Here is a 15,351-nt window from a genome sequence, read left to right as displayed (position 1 = left end):
ACACCATAATGCCAAACATGAGCTATGTGACACTTAACTTGCTCAAGATGCCCCTCATCTATCCTCTTATAAAAGGATTTTACCAAGAACTTGCTAGATTTATCAATTAACCATATCAATGCATCTTCCTTCCAAGCTAGACGAATGCCGGTTTAAAAGCAATTCCAACAACCTAAACAATTCTTCCACCTCTTCATCATTTAGATTCCTTCTACATGGAGGCACCCAAATAATTTCCTTACCTTGAATTGAAAACCATTCATCAACCGAATTATTTAGTTCTATGGCAATACTTGCTAGATGAGGAAAGACAACCAAAATTTCCTCACTTTGAATTGAAAAACATCTATCAACTAAAATATTTGGTTCAATGGTCGTACCTACTAGATGAGGAAAGACAACACTCAACTTTTGATCCCCAATCCACAAATCATCCGAAATCAAATATTTGCGACACGTTCAATATCCTGAAACACTCGACTTTTGATATCGACAATATTGTTGCCAATATTTTTGACATGTACAAGCATGCATTTCATCATACAACCATACACCCAAAAGAAATTTCTAAAATGGTAATTTTTTTAATAAATAGATTTTTGGTGATATCGATACATTGGCGATATTATTGAAATATCGTTGATACATTAGTGATACAAGCGAAACCTGGAATTTACACAGTAAAAAATATTGGCGATACATTGACGATACTTAGAGATATATATCCTATACCTAGAATTTCTAATACTACTAGTATTATCGGTATCGTTGAGCTAGAGATACAGATAATATCAAGGATATTATTGATAATATTGAGGATACTCCAAACAATGGGCATATGTGGCACATATGGGCAATTGAAGTTGAATTGTGGCACATGTGAGGTGCTTGAAACTGTACAGTGGCAAATGTTGCACAAGACTCATATTGGCACATTTCACACTTGTAGGCACTTGAAGCCAGCCATTAGAACTTGTGCACATTCGCACCATTGGCACGTGGCATGTTTGGAGCACTTGAAGATGGACGATGGCACATGTGGCATATTAGGGCATATGGGGTGCTTTATACATGAGTAGCATAAGAAAATATGAATGGTGGTACATGTGGTACATTAGCACGTATGGGGTGCAAGAGAAGATGCATGTGGCACATGTGGCATAGTGGCATGTGTGATGCATAACAAAAGATGGATAATAGCTCATCTAGCCTATTGGCACATGTGTCACATGTGAAGCCATTGAAGATGGATGGTGCACCTTTAGGTTTAACTATTGAGAAACCCATTTTCCTTCCATCATGGAAAATGCCTTTCTTAGGGGTGCAACAAAGACAAAAAGTGGGAAATGATGTTTCCCACGAATTCCACAAAGAAAGGCTTGACAAATAACAGAAACTTAGTTTCATAGGAGAATGTTTCCTTTCTATTCCTTTCCATGAATCCAAATAGGCCTAATGTTTCATTGAAAAATTCCATCATTTTCCCAATGTTTCTCATAGACAGCAATACATTCCCTGAGACATAACGATATTTCCATATTGATATGTTTAAATGATCCCAAGGGAGCAATAAATGCGTCAATACCGATACTGAGAACATTGGTGCCACTATGAGCGGTTGTGACAGTTACAATGATTGTGCAATATCACCAATGGATATACTAGTGCACAATGTTGAGGATGAGTATCATTAATATGCTCACGAGTGAAACAGCCTGGTACCATAATCTCATGAGTTGGAACTTGGGAAAGCTTGAAATTATGTGCAACAACAATATTATAGTTGCCCTAGCATGGATAGGGATGGCAAGCTGCCTCCTAACTCCATGTGGATTTGATACCAAGGTATATTTTTTGTTGTATTGTTAGTATTTTATTGCTTGCATTGTGTCAATGATACCATGTCCGACAAGACATAAAACCCATTTTCCTTCCATCATGGAAAATGCCTTTCTTAGGGGTGCAACAAGGACAAAAAGTGGAAAATGATCTTTTGCAGGCCTCGTGTCATGCCGACATTAGCAATGTGCTGATGTTAGCATGATGTCATCCCCTGTTCTTGCTATCGGTGTTTAAATTATCTCCGATATTATCTTTATCTCCAACTCAGCGATACCGATGGTAGTGATTCCGTTAATGCTGGTAGTATCAGAATTTCCAGGTAATAGCAATGTATAGATAAGTATTGCTAACATATCAATATCATTAAAGTAATTGCCAATATTTTCAACTATGTAAATTCTAGGTGTTGCTTGTATTGCCAATGCATCAATATCACCAATGTATCGCCAATATTGTTTACTATGTAAATTCTAGGTAATGCTTGTATCATAAGTGTATTGACGATACTTTAACAATATCGCCAACGTATTGATATCATCAAAATTTTATTTATTAGAAAAAATTTTATTTCAATTTTTTTATGAGCACATGGTTGTATGTAGTGTTCAATTTGTCATTGATAATATTGATAATATCTCAATATTATTGATATCGCAACATGCGCGATACTGAACCACAATCTTTCATTTCCTTTCCAATTGTTGATGATTTCTTGGTGAAATATCATATGTTGTTGTTATTTTGCAATATTGATGGATGTTTGGATGGAAGGTGGGATGGTTAAATAGGCCAGATGGGATGGTTGGACTGATTTCTTAAAACAACACAAGCTTTTAAGGCCCCATTAAATGGAAACTTGTTATGAATGCATTCTTTTTACAATTATTTTTTTTTTTTAATTTCTAAATACGCAAGTATGTATATTTTAACATCGCCTGAAGTTTCGCTGAAAATTTCATCATTTTTCCTATGTTTCTCCGCATTTCCGGTTATCAGCAATATTATCGGCGATATCGATATTGTTTCCGTATCCTTGGCCAACGAAACTTGTAGCGATACCAATACTTAGGACACTGCTTCCTATCCAAAGTTGTTGTTATAGTCTTCTATTTTGTGCTGGTTTGGAGTCCTCCATGACTACCATTATTAGGCTTTCATTTGGGCCTAGTTGGAGTTGTTTTGGCTCCACTTTGGTCACGGATTCTGCCTAGATTTTTACATAGACTTGTGCCATTGTCATATTCTCTTCTTCAACATAATGGTATCATAAAGATAATGGGGTATTTTGCATCATGGAAATTTAATGGTTAGGAAGGGATATGAGTGATCAGGTGCAATTAGCAGTTTTTGGTTGATTTATTAGGTAAGGATTCACACTAGTTGGTTCAAATTAAATTCTAAATGTGATAAGAGTATGATTTGTGATCAAGTGTAAGGTTTCAAAGAAGAGTAGTATAAGGGTTGATCATGTCTAGGAAATGATTGTTATGTGTTGGGGATTTGCCCCCTTCAACTGGCTCATCAATACTATCCACTAATTTATTTTCTGCTTTTTGGGATCATATCATATGTTTTAACAACGACGGTCTTGTGACAATCTGTAAGCACGTCTGGTTATCTCATGGAATAAAATAGAAGATCAACAAATCAAAGACATGTAATGTAGGGGCATTTTCACACCAGGCTCGAGTGGGGTGGCTTGTGTGAAGCGGGGGCACCCTCGGGGTGGGCGGCCCGTGTGAAGCAAGAGCCATGTGAAGTGCGGCCCACGAGGGGGGTTCGGCCGAGGGCCTAACCAGGGCCTAAGATGAGATGAGGCTCATGTGAAGTGGGGTCCACGAGGGGGGTTCGGCCGATGGCCTAACCAGGGCTTGAGATAAAGGTATTGATTCACCACGCTCTATCAATTCAAGCTTTTAGAGGAAATGGTTAGTTATCCTGCATCAAAAGTGGTATCAGAGCGGGAGGTCTCATGTTCGAGACTCCTCACTTAGGGTGATTAATGCAGGGGCATTTTCACACCGAAATCGAGTGGGGTGGCCTATGTGAAGCGGGGGCACACTTGGGGTGGGCAGCCTGTGTGAGGCGGGTGCCTCGTGTGAGGCAAGACCCATGTAAAGTGGGGTCCAAGAGGGGGGTTAGACCGATGGCCTAATCGGGGCCTGAGATAAAGGTATTGATCCGCCACGTTCTATCAGTTTGAGCTTTTAAAGCAAGTGATTAGTTGTCCTACTGCATTAACATGTGCCAAGAACCATCGTGTAAGCATGAGAAATTAAAGGCCTGCTTATATCTGTGCATTAAAAGGTGATCAAATGCTAATCAAAGTACAAAAGGAAGTTCAAGTCATCAAATCATCTATGCAGGATTATACCCTATCTTTGATATCCACAAAATTTGTTGTAGATGAGGTAAAAGTTTGTCAAAATCACCAATCCGAATATCATGACGGTAGAGGAAGGTGATTTGTAAAAGAAGCCAAGACAAGAAAGAATAGGATTTTCTTCTATTTCAATTTTGCCAACGTATGTTATTGAGTTGAGGATCAAAGTAGAGATCTGGAAGATTAAAACAGAATACAAGCACAGTCAAATGGAAGACAATCCCGCCAATACATATTGCAACTTTCCAAAAGTTTAAAATGCATGTGGCGAGATTTGAGGCGATTAATTTTGACATCAAAATGATTGTTCAAATGGGTGATTGGAATTTCAATGAGATGTATGTGTTCAATGAGGCGCCAAGCCGGCAACCAAACAAAGCTATTTTCAGCAAAAGTATCAATGAGGCAAAAGAGGTCACATGCAGCCTAAGGAAATTTGTTCCCATGGGGGTTGGAATATTTGAATCTTTTTTGGTTGGTGAAATAGAGGGAATAGTATTTTGGAGTATTTGTATCTCGGATAATTTAGTTGTTAGCAAGGGATAAGAGTAAGAATAGTTAGGTAAAAGTATCATCTTGAGTTGTTTGATTAGGTAAGTATTACAATTAGCTGGTTGAATTTAAATTCTAGATGTGCTAAGGTTGTAATTTGTAAATTTATGGAGGCTTTCCCCCTCGAAGTGGCTCACTGGTAACATTTATTTTTGTTTATTTTATACTTCTACTTTGTTGCCCTTAGAGCAGCATCACAATAGCCAGCCTAAGTTCAGAGGGCTCATAATGAAGCCTTGTGCAGTCTTGGAATTTAGAGCAGGCCCTAACAGGGGCCTCCATCTAGGTCAAACAACCCTTCAAGGAAGCTAAATCATATAGTTGCAGGTATGGAGGCTATAGGATGCCCTAATGAAGCAGCGAAAAAGGAAACATAATTAAAAAACAAAAAAACAAAATCAATGGTTTGATTTGCCTATGAAGAGAAGTATAGAGAGAAATTCACATGTCAAGAACAAAGAGGAAACTTGCATAGCTCCACACTCTCTAAACTTCTACTCATATATTATATATATGAATGTATGTATATTTACATATGTTTCATTTAGATTAACTCTTTCACAATAGATTAAACAAAGAAATGCTAAGATTAATTATAACTTCTTGATGAATCAAAACATTAATGTCCACATGCATCTACTTCATGTAAGTTGGGCCCTCGCAGATTAGATTATCCTACCCATCCCATCTATGACTCTTATCTTGGATTGTTCTTTATTCTCTCCCTATTATTTATTTCTAGGCCATTGATCCAAAGTTTGAATCATTTGACCTGGAAAAAATTTTTAGGCACCATCCATCGACTGCGGGTTCCCTAGATCAACCATCATGATTACTGAACCATGGTCCAACATGTATAAAATGGTGCACTGGGACATTATTCATGTTCTGAGGACCCTACAAATCTTTATCCATGTCGATCTCAACCGTACATTCAATCGATTCTGGCTATCCATTTTACTAAAATAACTAGCTCAAGTTCGTAAAACAATGAGTAAACACCCCTGACGATAAAACTAAGTTTAGTTACTCTTTCACCCCATCATATAATGAAAATTATGACACTCTAATCATGTTTCATTAATCAGTAAAAAAAATGATTACAGCCTAACCTCCAGTTTACAAAGGCCATAGAAGACAATAGAGTTAGTTAGAATATCATAGCTTCTAAAAATAATGAGCAAAACGTGAAAAAAGAAATGGAGAAGAATATATTCTAACCTTTTCGATCCAGGTGGAACATTGGATATTGATATCTTGTCAATGTCACTAAATGTTAAATTAGTAACATGATCCAAAGTTTCACCAGTCCAATTAACAGGGACCAAGACAGCAAAGGCAAGTACTGTTAGGGGGACAAATATTTTCAACCTGCAAACATGAGAGGAAATTAGATGATCAATCTCACAAGAATCAAGCATCTCTGATATCATAGCTAAACACCAATACTAGCACTTATCGGTTAGAGCCTGTCTAGGGATTGGTTGAATCCAAAAGGTAGATTTAGAAAGGAAAACACCACATCCGAGGAAATCTTTGGAACAAAATCAAACTAAACCTATTCGTTTTAGCACATGTGATGTCCATGGAAATGTGGAAAGTTCAATGGTAAAAAAAAGTGAGAGTTGTCTCTTAAAGAAGTGGAAATCTCCATTTCCTCTTTTTTTTTTTTTATTTTTTTTTTTTCGAGGAAATGGAAATCACCCTTTTTCAAGTAAAACTGTGAAAACGAAATAGTGTCAGGATTGTGACATTTTCTTGAGGAAAATAATTTCATTTCCATGGTAGAAAAGAGGATTCCAAGCATCATTACATGCACTTCTCAGAACATCTATTTAGCAACTATCAGGTAGTTTGGAGTAAACCTCATGCAACCATAAAGTCAATTTCATTTCAAAAGAATAAATTATAATGGAAAGCAGTTGAAAAGGTGAGCTGCAATATATGCTCAAAACCAAGATGAACTTATGAGAAATTGAATTCTTAAAACTCACCCAAGAAGGTAAATCCGAATGTAAACAGCAGAATCAAGCCCAGCGTGTTCAATAAGCTCGAGTTGAGGCATTCTCAATGCTTCGGGCATCCAATTCAAAAACCTTATGTATGATCTGGAGTCTACGTTGAAAATATTTCTGACAAGAGTTCTCGAATGTGTTGGACTGCTTCTTATCCCCTTCAGATACCATTTTGGGAAATATACTCTATCAAAAATTGGTTGAAGCCGTAAAATAGCAAATAGCATGAGGAAAATGAATGCGCTTAGAATATTGATAGCTGCTGCAAGACCAATATCTACAAGGGAAGCCATTTACGTTGTCGGAAACCAATACTCCCCTGAAATTTTTGAAATAGGATTAACCACGTGAGATTCATCTTACAAACGTTAAAGTAAAGAACAAACAGAACGGTGGATAGGCATAAGGCATGCAACTATTAAAGAAAGTGAATACAGTCAAACAAAGAGCATGCACTTGAAGAAGAAAAACTATATGAAAGGTGCATGAAGTGAATAAATAAGAAAGGAAAAGAAATAGCAACGATAAATAAGAAAAAATGGAAAAGAAAAGGAGAATATCAATAGTGATATGCAGCACTTTTACATACTTTACCTGGGGACCATACCCTCATCACCAAAACCCATTGAACTCAAACAGGATTAAATCATTTTACAATAAAAAGAAGAAGAAGAAGTTCTAGGCTGAATTATGAGATAACCATGTAAGAGAATAATTCTAGGTACCTTTTGAGAGAGTTACAGTTCCTCACAGTCACATAACAATTGAAATCACCAACTTTTGATTCTACTGAACTTCTAGGTTCCTTCCGAGAGAGTTACAGTTCTTCACAGTCACATAACAATTGAAATCACCAACTTTTGATTCTACTGAATAGAACCAACAAAACAATATGACTAACTCCCATGTCAAGTGTTGCAACCTTGACAGTCGAAATTTCGATCTGTCAGTCACTGCAAGATGCTGTGTTTTGAACATCATATGGTATCTGTGAGTAGTAGAGAAGGATTTGATGAGGATAATGTGAAGAAGAGATGAGAATATTGAGAGAGAAGAAGAAGAAGGAGGAGAGTTTTGGAGAGATGATGTGTTGGGCTTGCTTGCCCTAACACATAATATTTTATTATGATAAAGCATATAGTACACTGCAGGAGAATAGGGAAGTGTGCACATGCACTTACACTAAAAGGGCCGCCCACTAACCACACACAATAAATACAATACACTAGCATTCTCTATACTCCCCCTCAAGTTGGAGCATAGATGTTGATCATGCCCAACTTGTCACGAGCACGATAAAGAGCATCTCAACTCAAGGACTTTGTAAGAACATCAGCAAGTTGATCCCCAGATCAAACAAAAGGAGTGACAATTTCCTTATAAGCGACTTTCTCCCGAATAAAGTGACAATTGACCTTAATATGCTTGGTTCGCTCATGGAAAACTAGGTTACGAGCAATATGAATGGCCGCTTGATTGTCACAGTGAAGAGGAATAGGATCCGAAGGAGGATAGCCAAGTTCTTCAAGAAGATTGTGAAGCCACACAAGTTCACACGTCGCATGAGCCATAGCACGATATTCTACTTCAGCCGAGGACTGGGCAACAACTAGCTGCTTTTTGCTCTTCCAGGTTATAAGATTGCCACCTAGGAAGGTACAGAAGCCGGATGTAGAGTGGCGATCAAAAGTACTACCTGCACAATCAGCATCGGAATAGCCAGAAAGATAAAGATGACCATGCAACTGAAAGAGGAGGCCGAGACCCGGGGCTGATTTTAAATACTGAAGTATGCGGTAGACAGCCGTGAGATGAGAAGTACGGGGAGCTTGCATGAATTGGCTAATAACCCCCACCGCAAATGAGAGATCTGAGCGAGTAATAATCAGGTAAATAAGCCGGCCTACAAGTCATTGATACATCTCAGGATCAGTAAGGAGAGCACCATCATCTGGTCGAAGCTTCTGTGAAGTATCCATGAGAGTGGTAGCAGGCTTGCACCCTAACATGCCAGTCTCCATGAGAAGATCAAGCGCATATTTTCGTTGTGACAAGACCAATTTGGAAGATGAGCGAGCAACTTCAATTCCGAGGAAGTAGCGAAGAGGACCAAGATCCTTGATCTCAAACTTGGTCTTCAAAAAATCTTTGACCTCCCTCATTCCAGCAGAATCACTACCGGACAAAACAATATCATCCACATAGACAATGAGAACCATGATGCCCGTCGATCGATGACATATAAAGAGAGAATGATCAGCATGACTACAAACAAAGCCAAACTCCAAGAGAGCCTAACTAAATTTTTCGAACCATGCACGTGGAGATTGTTGGAGTCCATAAAGAGCCTTCTTCAACCGACATACAAGTGCAGGGTTGTGAGAAGCAACAAAGCCAGGAGGTTGATGCATGTAAACTTCCTCTGCAAGATCCCCATGGAGAAATGCATTCTTAACATCAAGCAGAAACAAGGGCCATGATAAATTAACGGCCAAGGAGAGCACAACGCGAATTGAATTAAGCTTAGCCACCGGAGAGAATGTCTCGAAGTAATCCGCACCATGAGTCTGTGTGTAACCTTTAGCAACAAGACGGGCTTTATAGCGATCAATTGAGCCATCTGGAAGAAACTTGATTGTATAAACCCATCGACAGCCAACAGGTTTATGGCCTACAGGAAGGGGCACAAGATCCCAAGTATGATTCTTTTCAAGAGCAGACATTTCTTCCATCATCGCCTTTGTCCAATCAGGACTCTGAAGAGCATGTGAGAGAGATTTAGGAATAGTCTGTAATGAAAGGGAAGCTGCAAACGACTGAAAAGACGGTGAAAGATGATCATATGAAACGAAATTACTAATGGGGTGTTGAGTAAAAGATCGTGACCCTTTGTGCAAGGCAATGGGAAGATCTAAACTTGAGTTAGGAGAGTCACCTGAACCAACATCCAAAGTGAGCGGAATGGTGGATGGCTGAGCTTGTGAAGATTTATCTCGACGATGATACACCCGCAGAGGCTTAGGCTCACCCATATCACCAACAGGATGCTGAATAGAGGGGAGAGGAGTTTTCCCATGATTACTAGTGGGGAGAGGAGTTTTCCCATGATCACTAATGGAAAGAGGATAAGAGTCATATCTTGTGAAGATTTATCTCGACGATGATACACCCGCAGAGGCTTAGGCTCACCCATATCACCAACAGGATACTGAATAGAGGGGAGAGGAGTTTTCCCATGATCACTAGTGGGGAGAGGAGTTTTCCCATGATCACTAGTAGAAAGAGGATAAGAGTCATACTCCCCCTGACGCGCAAGAGGATCACAGAGGGATTGGCCTGGAGAGGAGAAAAAAGAAAGATCCTCAAAGAAGATGACATCGGCAGAGACATATTTCTTGCGAGTCAATGGGTCAAAGCATTTATACCCTTTCTGACTCCGAGTATACCCTATAAAGACACATTTAGTCGCCCTGGGACTAAGTTTATCATTACTCCCATCCAAAATTTGAACAAAGCATGTACAACCAAAAACTTTAGGTGGTAGAGGAAATGGATTATCATGAGGATACAATATAGTAAATGAAGATTTGTAAGACAGAATACGTGAGGGTATACGATTAATAAGAAAAGTAGCAGTTAAAAGAGCATCACCCCAAAAATGTTTAGGTAGATGCATACCAAGCAAAAGGGTGCGAGCAACTTCAAGAAGATGACAATTCTTTCGTTCTGCAATACCATTTTGTTGAGGAATGCGAGCACATGACGTCTTAGACAAAATACCACGTTCCTGCAAGAACGACAGAAAGGCAGTAGACATGTATTCTCCCCCATTATCAGAATGGAGGGATTTGATGGAACAATGAAATTGAGTGCACACTTCATGATAAAACACTTTAAACGCATCAAACACTTCACTTTTAGATTTCAAAAGATAAATCCAAGTCATGCGGGAATAATTATCAATAAAGGTAACAAAATATCTAAATCCAAAAGTCGAGGTAACCGGAGCTGGTACCAGAAGAAAAAGTTGAGATTTTCTCCCAGAAGAGCTAGGAGGAAACGTAGCATGATGATGTTTAGACAATTCACAAATATCACAGCATAATGGTTTAGTGACAGATAAGGAGGGAAACAAAAGTCTCAATCTAGCAATGGATGGGTGGCCTAAGCGGCAATGCCACCGAGTCAAGGACTCGATCTAGAGAAAGGGTACTAAAAGCGGCAACAAGTGTATCATCGAGAAGATAAACGCCTCCTCGCTCATGCCCCCCACCAATCACTCTCTTCGTCTGTAGGTCCTGAAACAAACAATAAGAAGGAAAGAAGGTGATGGAACAATTGAGTGATTTAGTAAGAGAGCTAACAGACAATAAGTTTAATGGAAAACGAGGCACATGCAATACGGAGGACAAAGACAAAGAAGAAGAGAGAGGGATGGAACCAATCCCAGAGATGGGAGATTGGGTTCCATCTGTGACTGTGACATACTGAGTAGGAGAAGAAGCAGAATAAGAAGAAAAGAATTGCAGCTTACCGGTCATATGGGAGGAAGCTCCAGAGTCGATGACCCAGGAGGTAGGAGAGGATGACGCAAGAAGGGCAGTACTTGACTGGGCCGAAGCTGCGTGAGAAGGCTCAGAAATATCCCAAATGTGAAGCCGCATAAGGGCGTCATATGCCGCCCGAGAAATGATAAGAGACTCCCTTGAAGTAGACTGCTCAGCTGTCAGGGTGGAAGACTGTGTCTCAGAAGCAACAGTGGAAGTAACAAAAGCAGCGGCATACGTAGGACGACCATGTAGCTGCCAGCAATAATCAATAGTGTGATTAGTTCCACCACAATGTGAACAAATGCGGGAACCATCACGTCCTCATCCACGTCCACCACGACCACGAAGACTACGGCCGCCGCGACTGCGATCTCCCTCGCGGCCTCTACCACGACCACCAAAACCAAAAATGTACCCTGAGCTCAAGGATGGTACCCGAGACCAAGGGAGGACCGATCGCTAGCAAGATGTGTCAAACGCTCGGGTGGCACAAATGAATGAGAAGGAAGAGTAGAGACCATAGCACACTGACACATGGCATTGACTGTCATCAATGGGAGAAGAGAATCCTGCATAACAACCTGATCACGAACGTGAAGATAATCAGAACTCAACCCAGCGAGGAACTGCATGATACGAGTATCATCCCATTGCTTATGAGCATATTCATGATCCTCTTTACATTTGGAAGGAAGAGGTTGATACATATCCAACTCATCCCACATACCCCGAAGCGTCGAATAGTAGTCTTTTAAGGATCTGGAGTTTTGTTGAAACCGACCAATTTCTTGAATAAGCTGGAATACCCGTGAAAAATTCTGAGATTCCGAGAACATATCATGAAGCGTATCCCAAATGCCTTTAGCCGAGGATAAAAACATCACTGAGTGGCTAATCGAGGAATCCATGCTATTTAACAACCATGCAATAACTTGATAATTTTTCTTTATCCAAGACTTGTAGGTGACATCTGTAGAGCTTGGGGGATCATCCAAAATATACGACAACTTTTCACGGGCTCCTAAAAATACTTTTACAGATTGTGCCCATTGAAGATAGTTGTCACCATTCAACTTAATGGAGGTAATCTGAAAGGGGTTGGATTCAAGAGACCCTATGCCAAGAGATGAGGGCCCTTTGTTAGCCATAGTAGAGTCCAAGAGAAATAAACCTATGCCAAGAGACCCTCAATGCCAAGAAAGATTGATTCAAACAACTCTATCTCACTCAATCCTTCAAGATAACAAGAGATAAACCTCAAACAAATATCAATCATCCAAAATACCATGAAACGCAGTCAAATAGGGCCTGACCGAGTGAAAAACGGCCCAGCTGCACGCCCATTTGAGGTTAAAAACCTCTCAAACATTTATCTTAAGTAAAAAATCCACTATGGATAGCTTGGGAGGAAGATTTCGGTCCATCTTGAGCAAAGAAACCAAAGAAAAGCTTACCGATTTGAGGTAGATCGAAGAAAAACGGAATCTGGAACCGATTTTTGAATTTCTCTATTTCGCCCAAAATACCATGAAATGAGGTCCAATAAATTCTGAAAAAATCATGACAAATCTTCTAAAATCAAGATCTATCAAACCCCTAAACTTATAGCTCAAACAGAGTCCATGCGTCCGTACAACGCTGACGTCAGCCGTACGGCTGCTGACGTCAGCAAGGTGACGTGTCGCCTCTCAATCCGTTGGATGCGGAATGCCTAGATCTTTGCTTTAATACCAAGTAGAGAAGGATTTGATAAGGATAATGTGAAGAAGAGATGAGAATATTGAGAGAGAAGAAGGAGGAGGAGAGTTTGGGAGAGATGATGTGTTGGGCTTGCTTGCCCTAACACATAATATTTTATTATGATAGAGCATATAGTACACTGCAGGAGAATAGGGAAGTGTGCACATGCACTTACACTAAAAAGGCCGCCTACTAATGACACACAATAAATACAATACACTAGCATTCTCTATATGAGTCTCTACAAAATGTTGTGATTTGCAGAATTCACGTAGATTTGGTTGTGCCCCTAAGAAAAGATCACAAAATATTGATACACATTTCGAAGAAGAAGAAGAGAAGAATTGTGACTACCTGTTGTGGCTTTGGAAAATGAAGTTGAAGGTGGTACAATCCATGTGATTAGATGGCTTGAGATCATGGATTTTGTATTGCAGCCAGCCAGGGGAACAAAGCCAATACGACTCACCCTATGTTGGTCGATTGTTCCATTTTGGCTGTTTATTTTCCCATTCCAGTCTGGTGACTCATGTCATTTCAGACCAAAACCAACATGACTGAAACGAAACCAAGTGGTATTGGTGGATTTTTAAACCATGCTTGAGATAGAGATCAACCCTCGGGCCTCTTTCTAAGAGCTATAACCAACTAGATCATATTGAAGAGTGTCACACAATAATATCCCTTGTTGATTATCTTTTTAGCATTTGTATAGACAACCTGTCATTGTTACTTATGACCATCTTAACTGTTCGATCAAACCAATGTTCTAAAAACCAGAGCAGACTGTCCAGTCTGCGGGTTCTTAGCAACCTGGATTTTAATATGGTAAAAGCTCCCATCCTGGCTTTAAGATTTCAAACTTCAATGAAATTTTAATATGGTAAAAGCTCAGTAAATTCTTTTTAGCAATAGCAGAACATCTCTGCATCTTGTTTATTAACTTTTAGAAATAGATCACATTATTCTCTGTTTGATCAAGAAGAGAAAATTGGGGAAATTAAGTGATAGTAATAAGTCCGATGAGGACAAGAAAATGGACCACCTGAAATACTACTCATCCGGTATACCACAATACATGGATCCCACCGTCTTCAGTCGAAACCGTTCATCTGACGGGCCATGCCACCATAATCCAAACTGATGCTACAAACCAGTGGGCCTCACTAAGGACCGCAGAGGAAAATTTCACGTTCTATAACCAAAAGAAAATTAACTGGACAGTTGGGATTGTCCAAATCACCAATATTTCTCAATGAGCCATCATCCACAACAGGACCCACCAGCTTGACGGTTCTGATCATCAATCATGGAACCTATATATGTCCCAGGGCCATAAACTCGCAAATCATCAAAATTCACCGTTTCATGACAGAAATGGGAAAAAAAAATTAAAAAAAAATCAATCACATAACAGAACTCATCAAACAAAAATAAATAAATAAATAAATAAAAATAAAAATCAATCACAGATCACCAAGAACCGAATTACTCGCATATAAAAGAGAAGACGAGATTCTTCGAGACAAACCTCCGAAAATCAGAATCGAGGAATGCAGGATTGATTAGATCTGTTGTGATTGAAAACGAGAGAGAGAGAGAGAGAGAGAGAGAGAGAGAAGATTAGGCTTCCAATGGGGGAGGAGAGGATGAGATTAGGGTTTTTTTTTTCTTCTTCTTCTTCTTCTTCTCCTCTCCTCTCCTCCAGCTTCTCTGAGGATTCCTCTTTTTGGCGGCAACAAGAGCGGAACCGTTTCGCTACTTCCGCTCTCTTTTAAATAAGCGTCCCGTTTTGTCCGTTCGAGTCCGAGAATATCAACGAAAATTTGAATCCTCAGGTGGGACCGGAATTCTCTACATCACAACACCCGTTGTTTTACGCCCAATTATCTGGGGCCCACTATATATGAAACCCACTCCGTTCATCACCTGAGCTCTCCACGATGCTAAGCTCTGGATACAAAAATAAGCTAGATGCACAACTCGGGTGAGCTACAGGCCAGGAATCATCTGCAACATTTATTTTAATCCAACTATGTGGGCCCACCATGTTTTATGTAGAATCTACTCCGTCTATCATGTTATATCCTCTATATTAGGCCATAAGACAAAAACTCAGCTAGGTCTATGACTTCGATGGGCCATACCACATGGGACAATGGTGATGGTATGCCAACCATAGGTTTGTGTGTGGGACTACCATGGTGTTTCTATTTCATCAAACCCGTTAATCAGGTTTAAATCATAAGGATTAAGAGATAACAAAAAA

General features: G+C 39.6%; 1 protein-coding gene across 3 annotated transcripts in view; it reads right to left on the bottom strand.

Moving 5' to 3' along the window:
- The window catches only part of LOC131230806 (CSC1-like protein At4g02900), a 98,445-nt gene extending 83,568 nt beyond the window's left edge, over positions 1 to 14,877 (bottom strand). For 2 of the 3 annotated variants that reach the window (XM_058226796.1, XM_058226797.1), the window contains exons 1-3: positions 14,614 to 14,863; positions 6,772 to 7,111; positions 5,999 to 6,148 (exon numbers count right to left, since the gene is read on the bottom strand). In XM_058226796.1, coding sequence (XP_058082779.1) covers positions 5,999 to 6,148; positions 6,772 to 7,085 — 464 coding nt within the window. In that variant the 5' untranslated portion in view covers positions 7,086 to 7,111; positions 14,614 to 14,863. Of the gene's footprint in view, positions 1 to 5,998; positions 6,149 to 6,771; positions 7,112 to 14,613 lie in introns of all 3 variants that reach the window. The other variant, XM_058226798.1, reaches the window with a different exon arrangement.
- Positions 14,878 to 15,351: the final 474 nt, after the last annotated feature.

Source organism: Magnolia sinica, chromosome 17 (assembly GCF_029962835.1).
Source record: "Magnolia sinica isolate HGM2019 chromosome 17, MsV1, whole genome shotgun sequence".
NCBI classification, from domain to species: domain Eukaryota; kingdom Viridiplantae; phylum Streptophyta; class Magnoliopsida; order Magnoliales; family Magnoliaceae; genus Magnolia; species Magnolia sinica.
The sequence above is the reverse complement of the archived record's forward strand: the minus strand, read 5'-3'. Positions and strand labels throughout refer to the sequence as shown.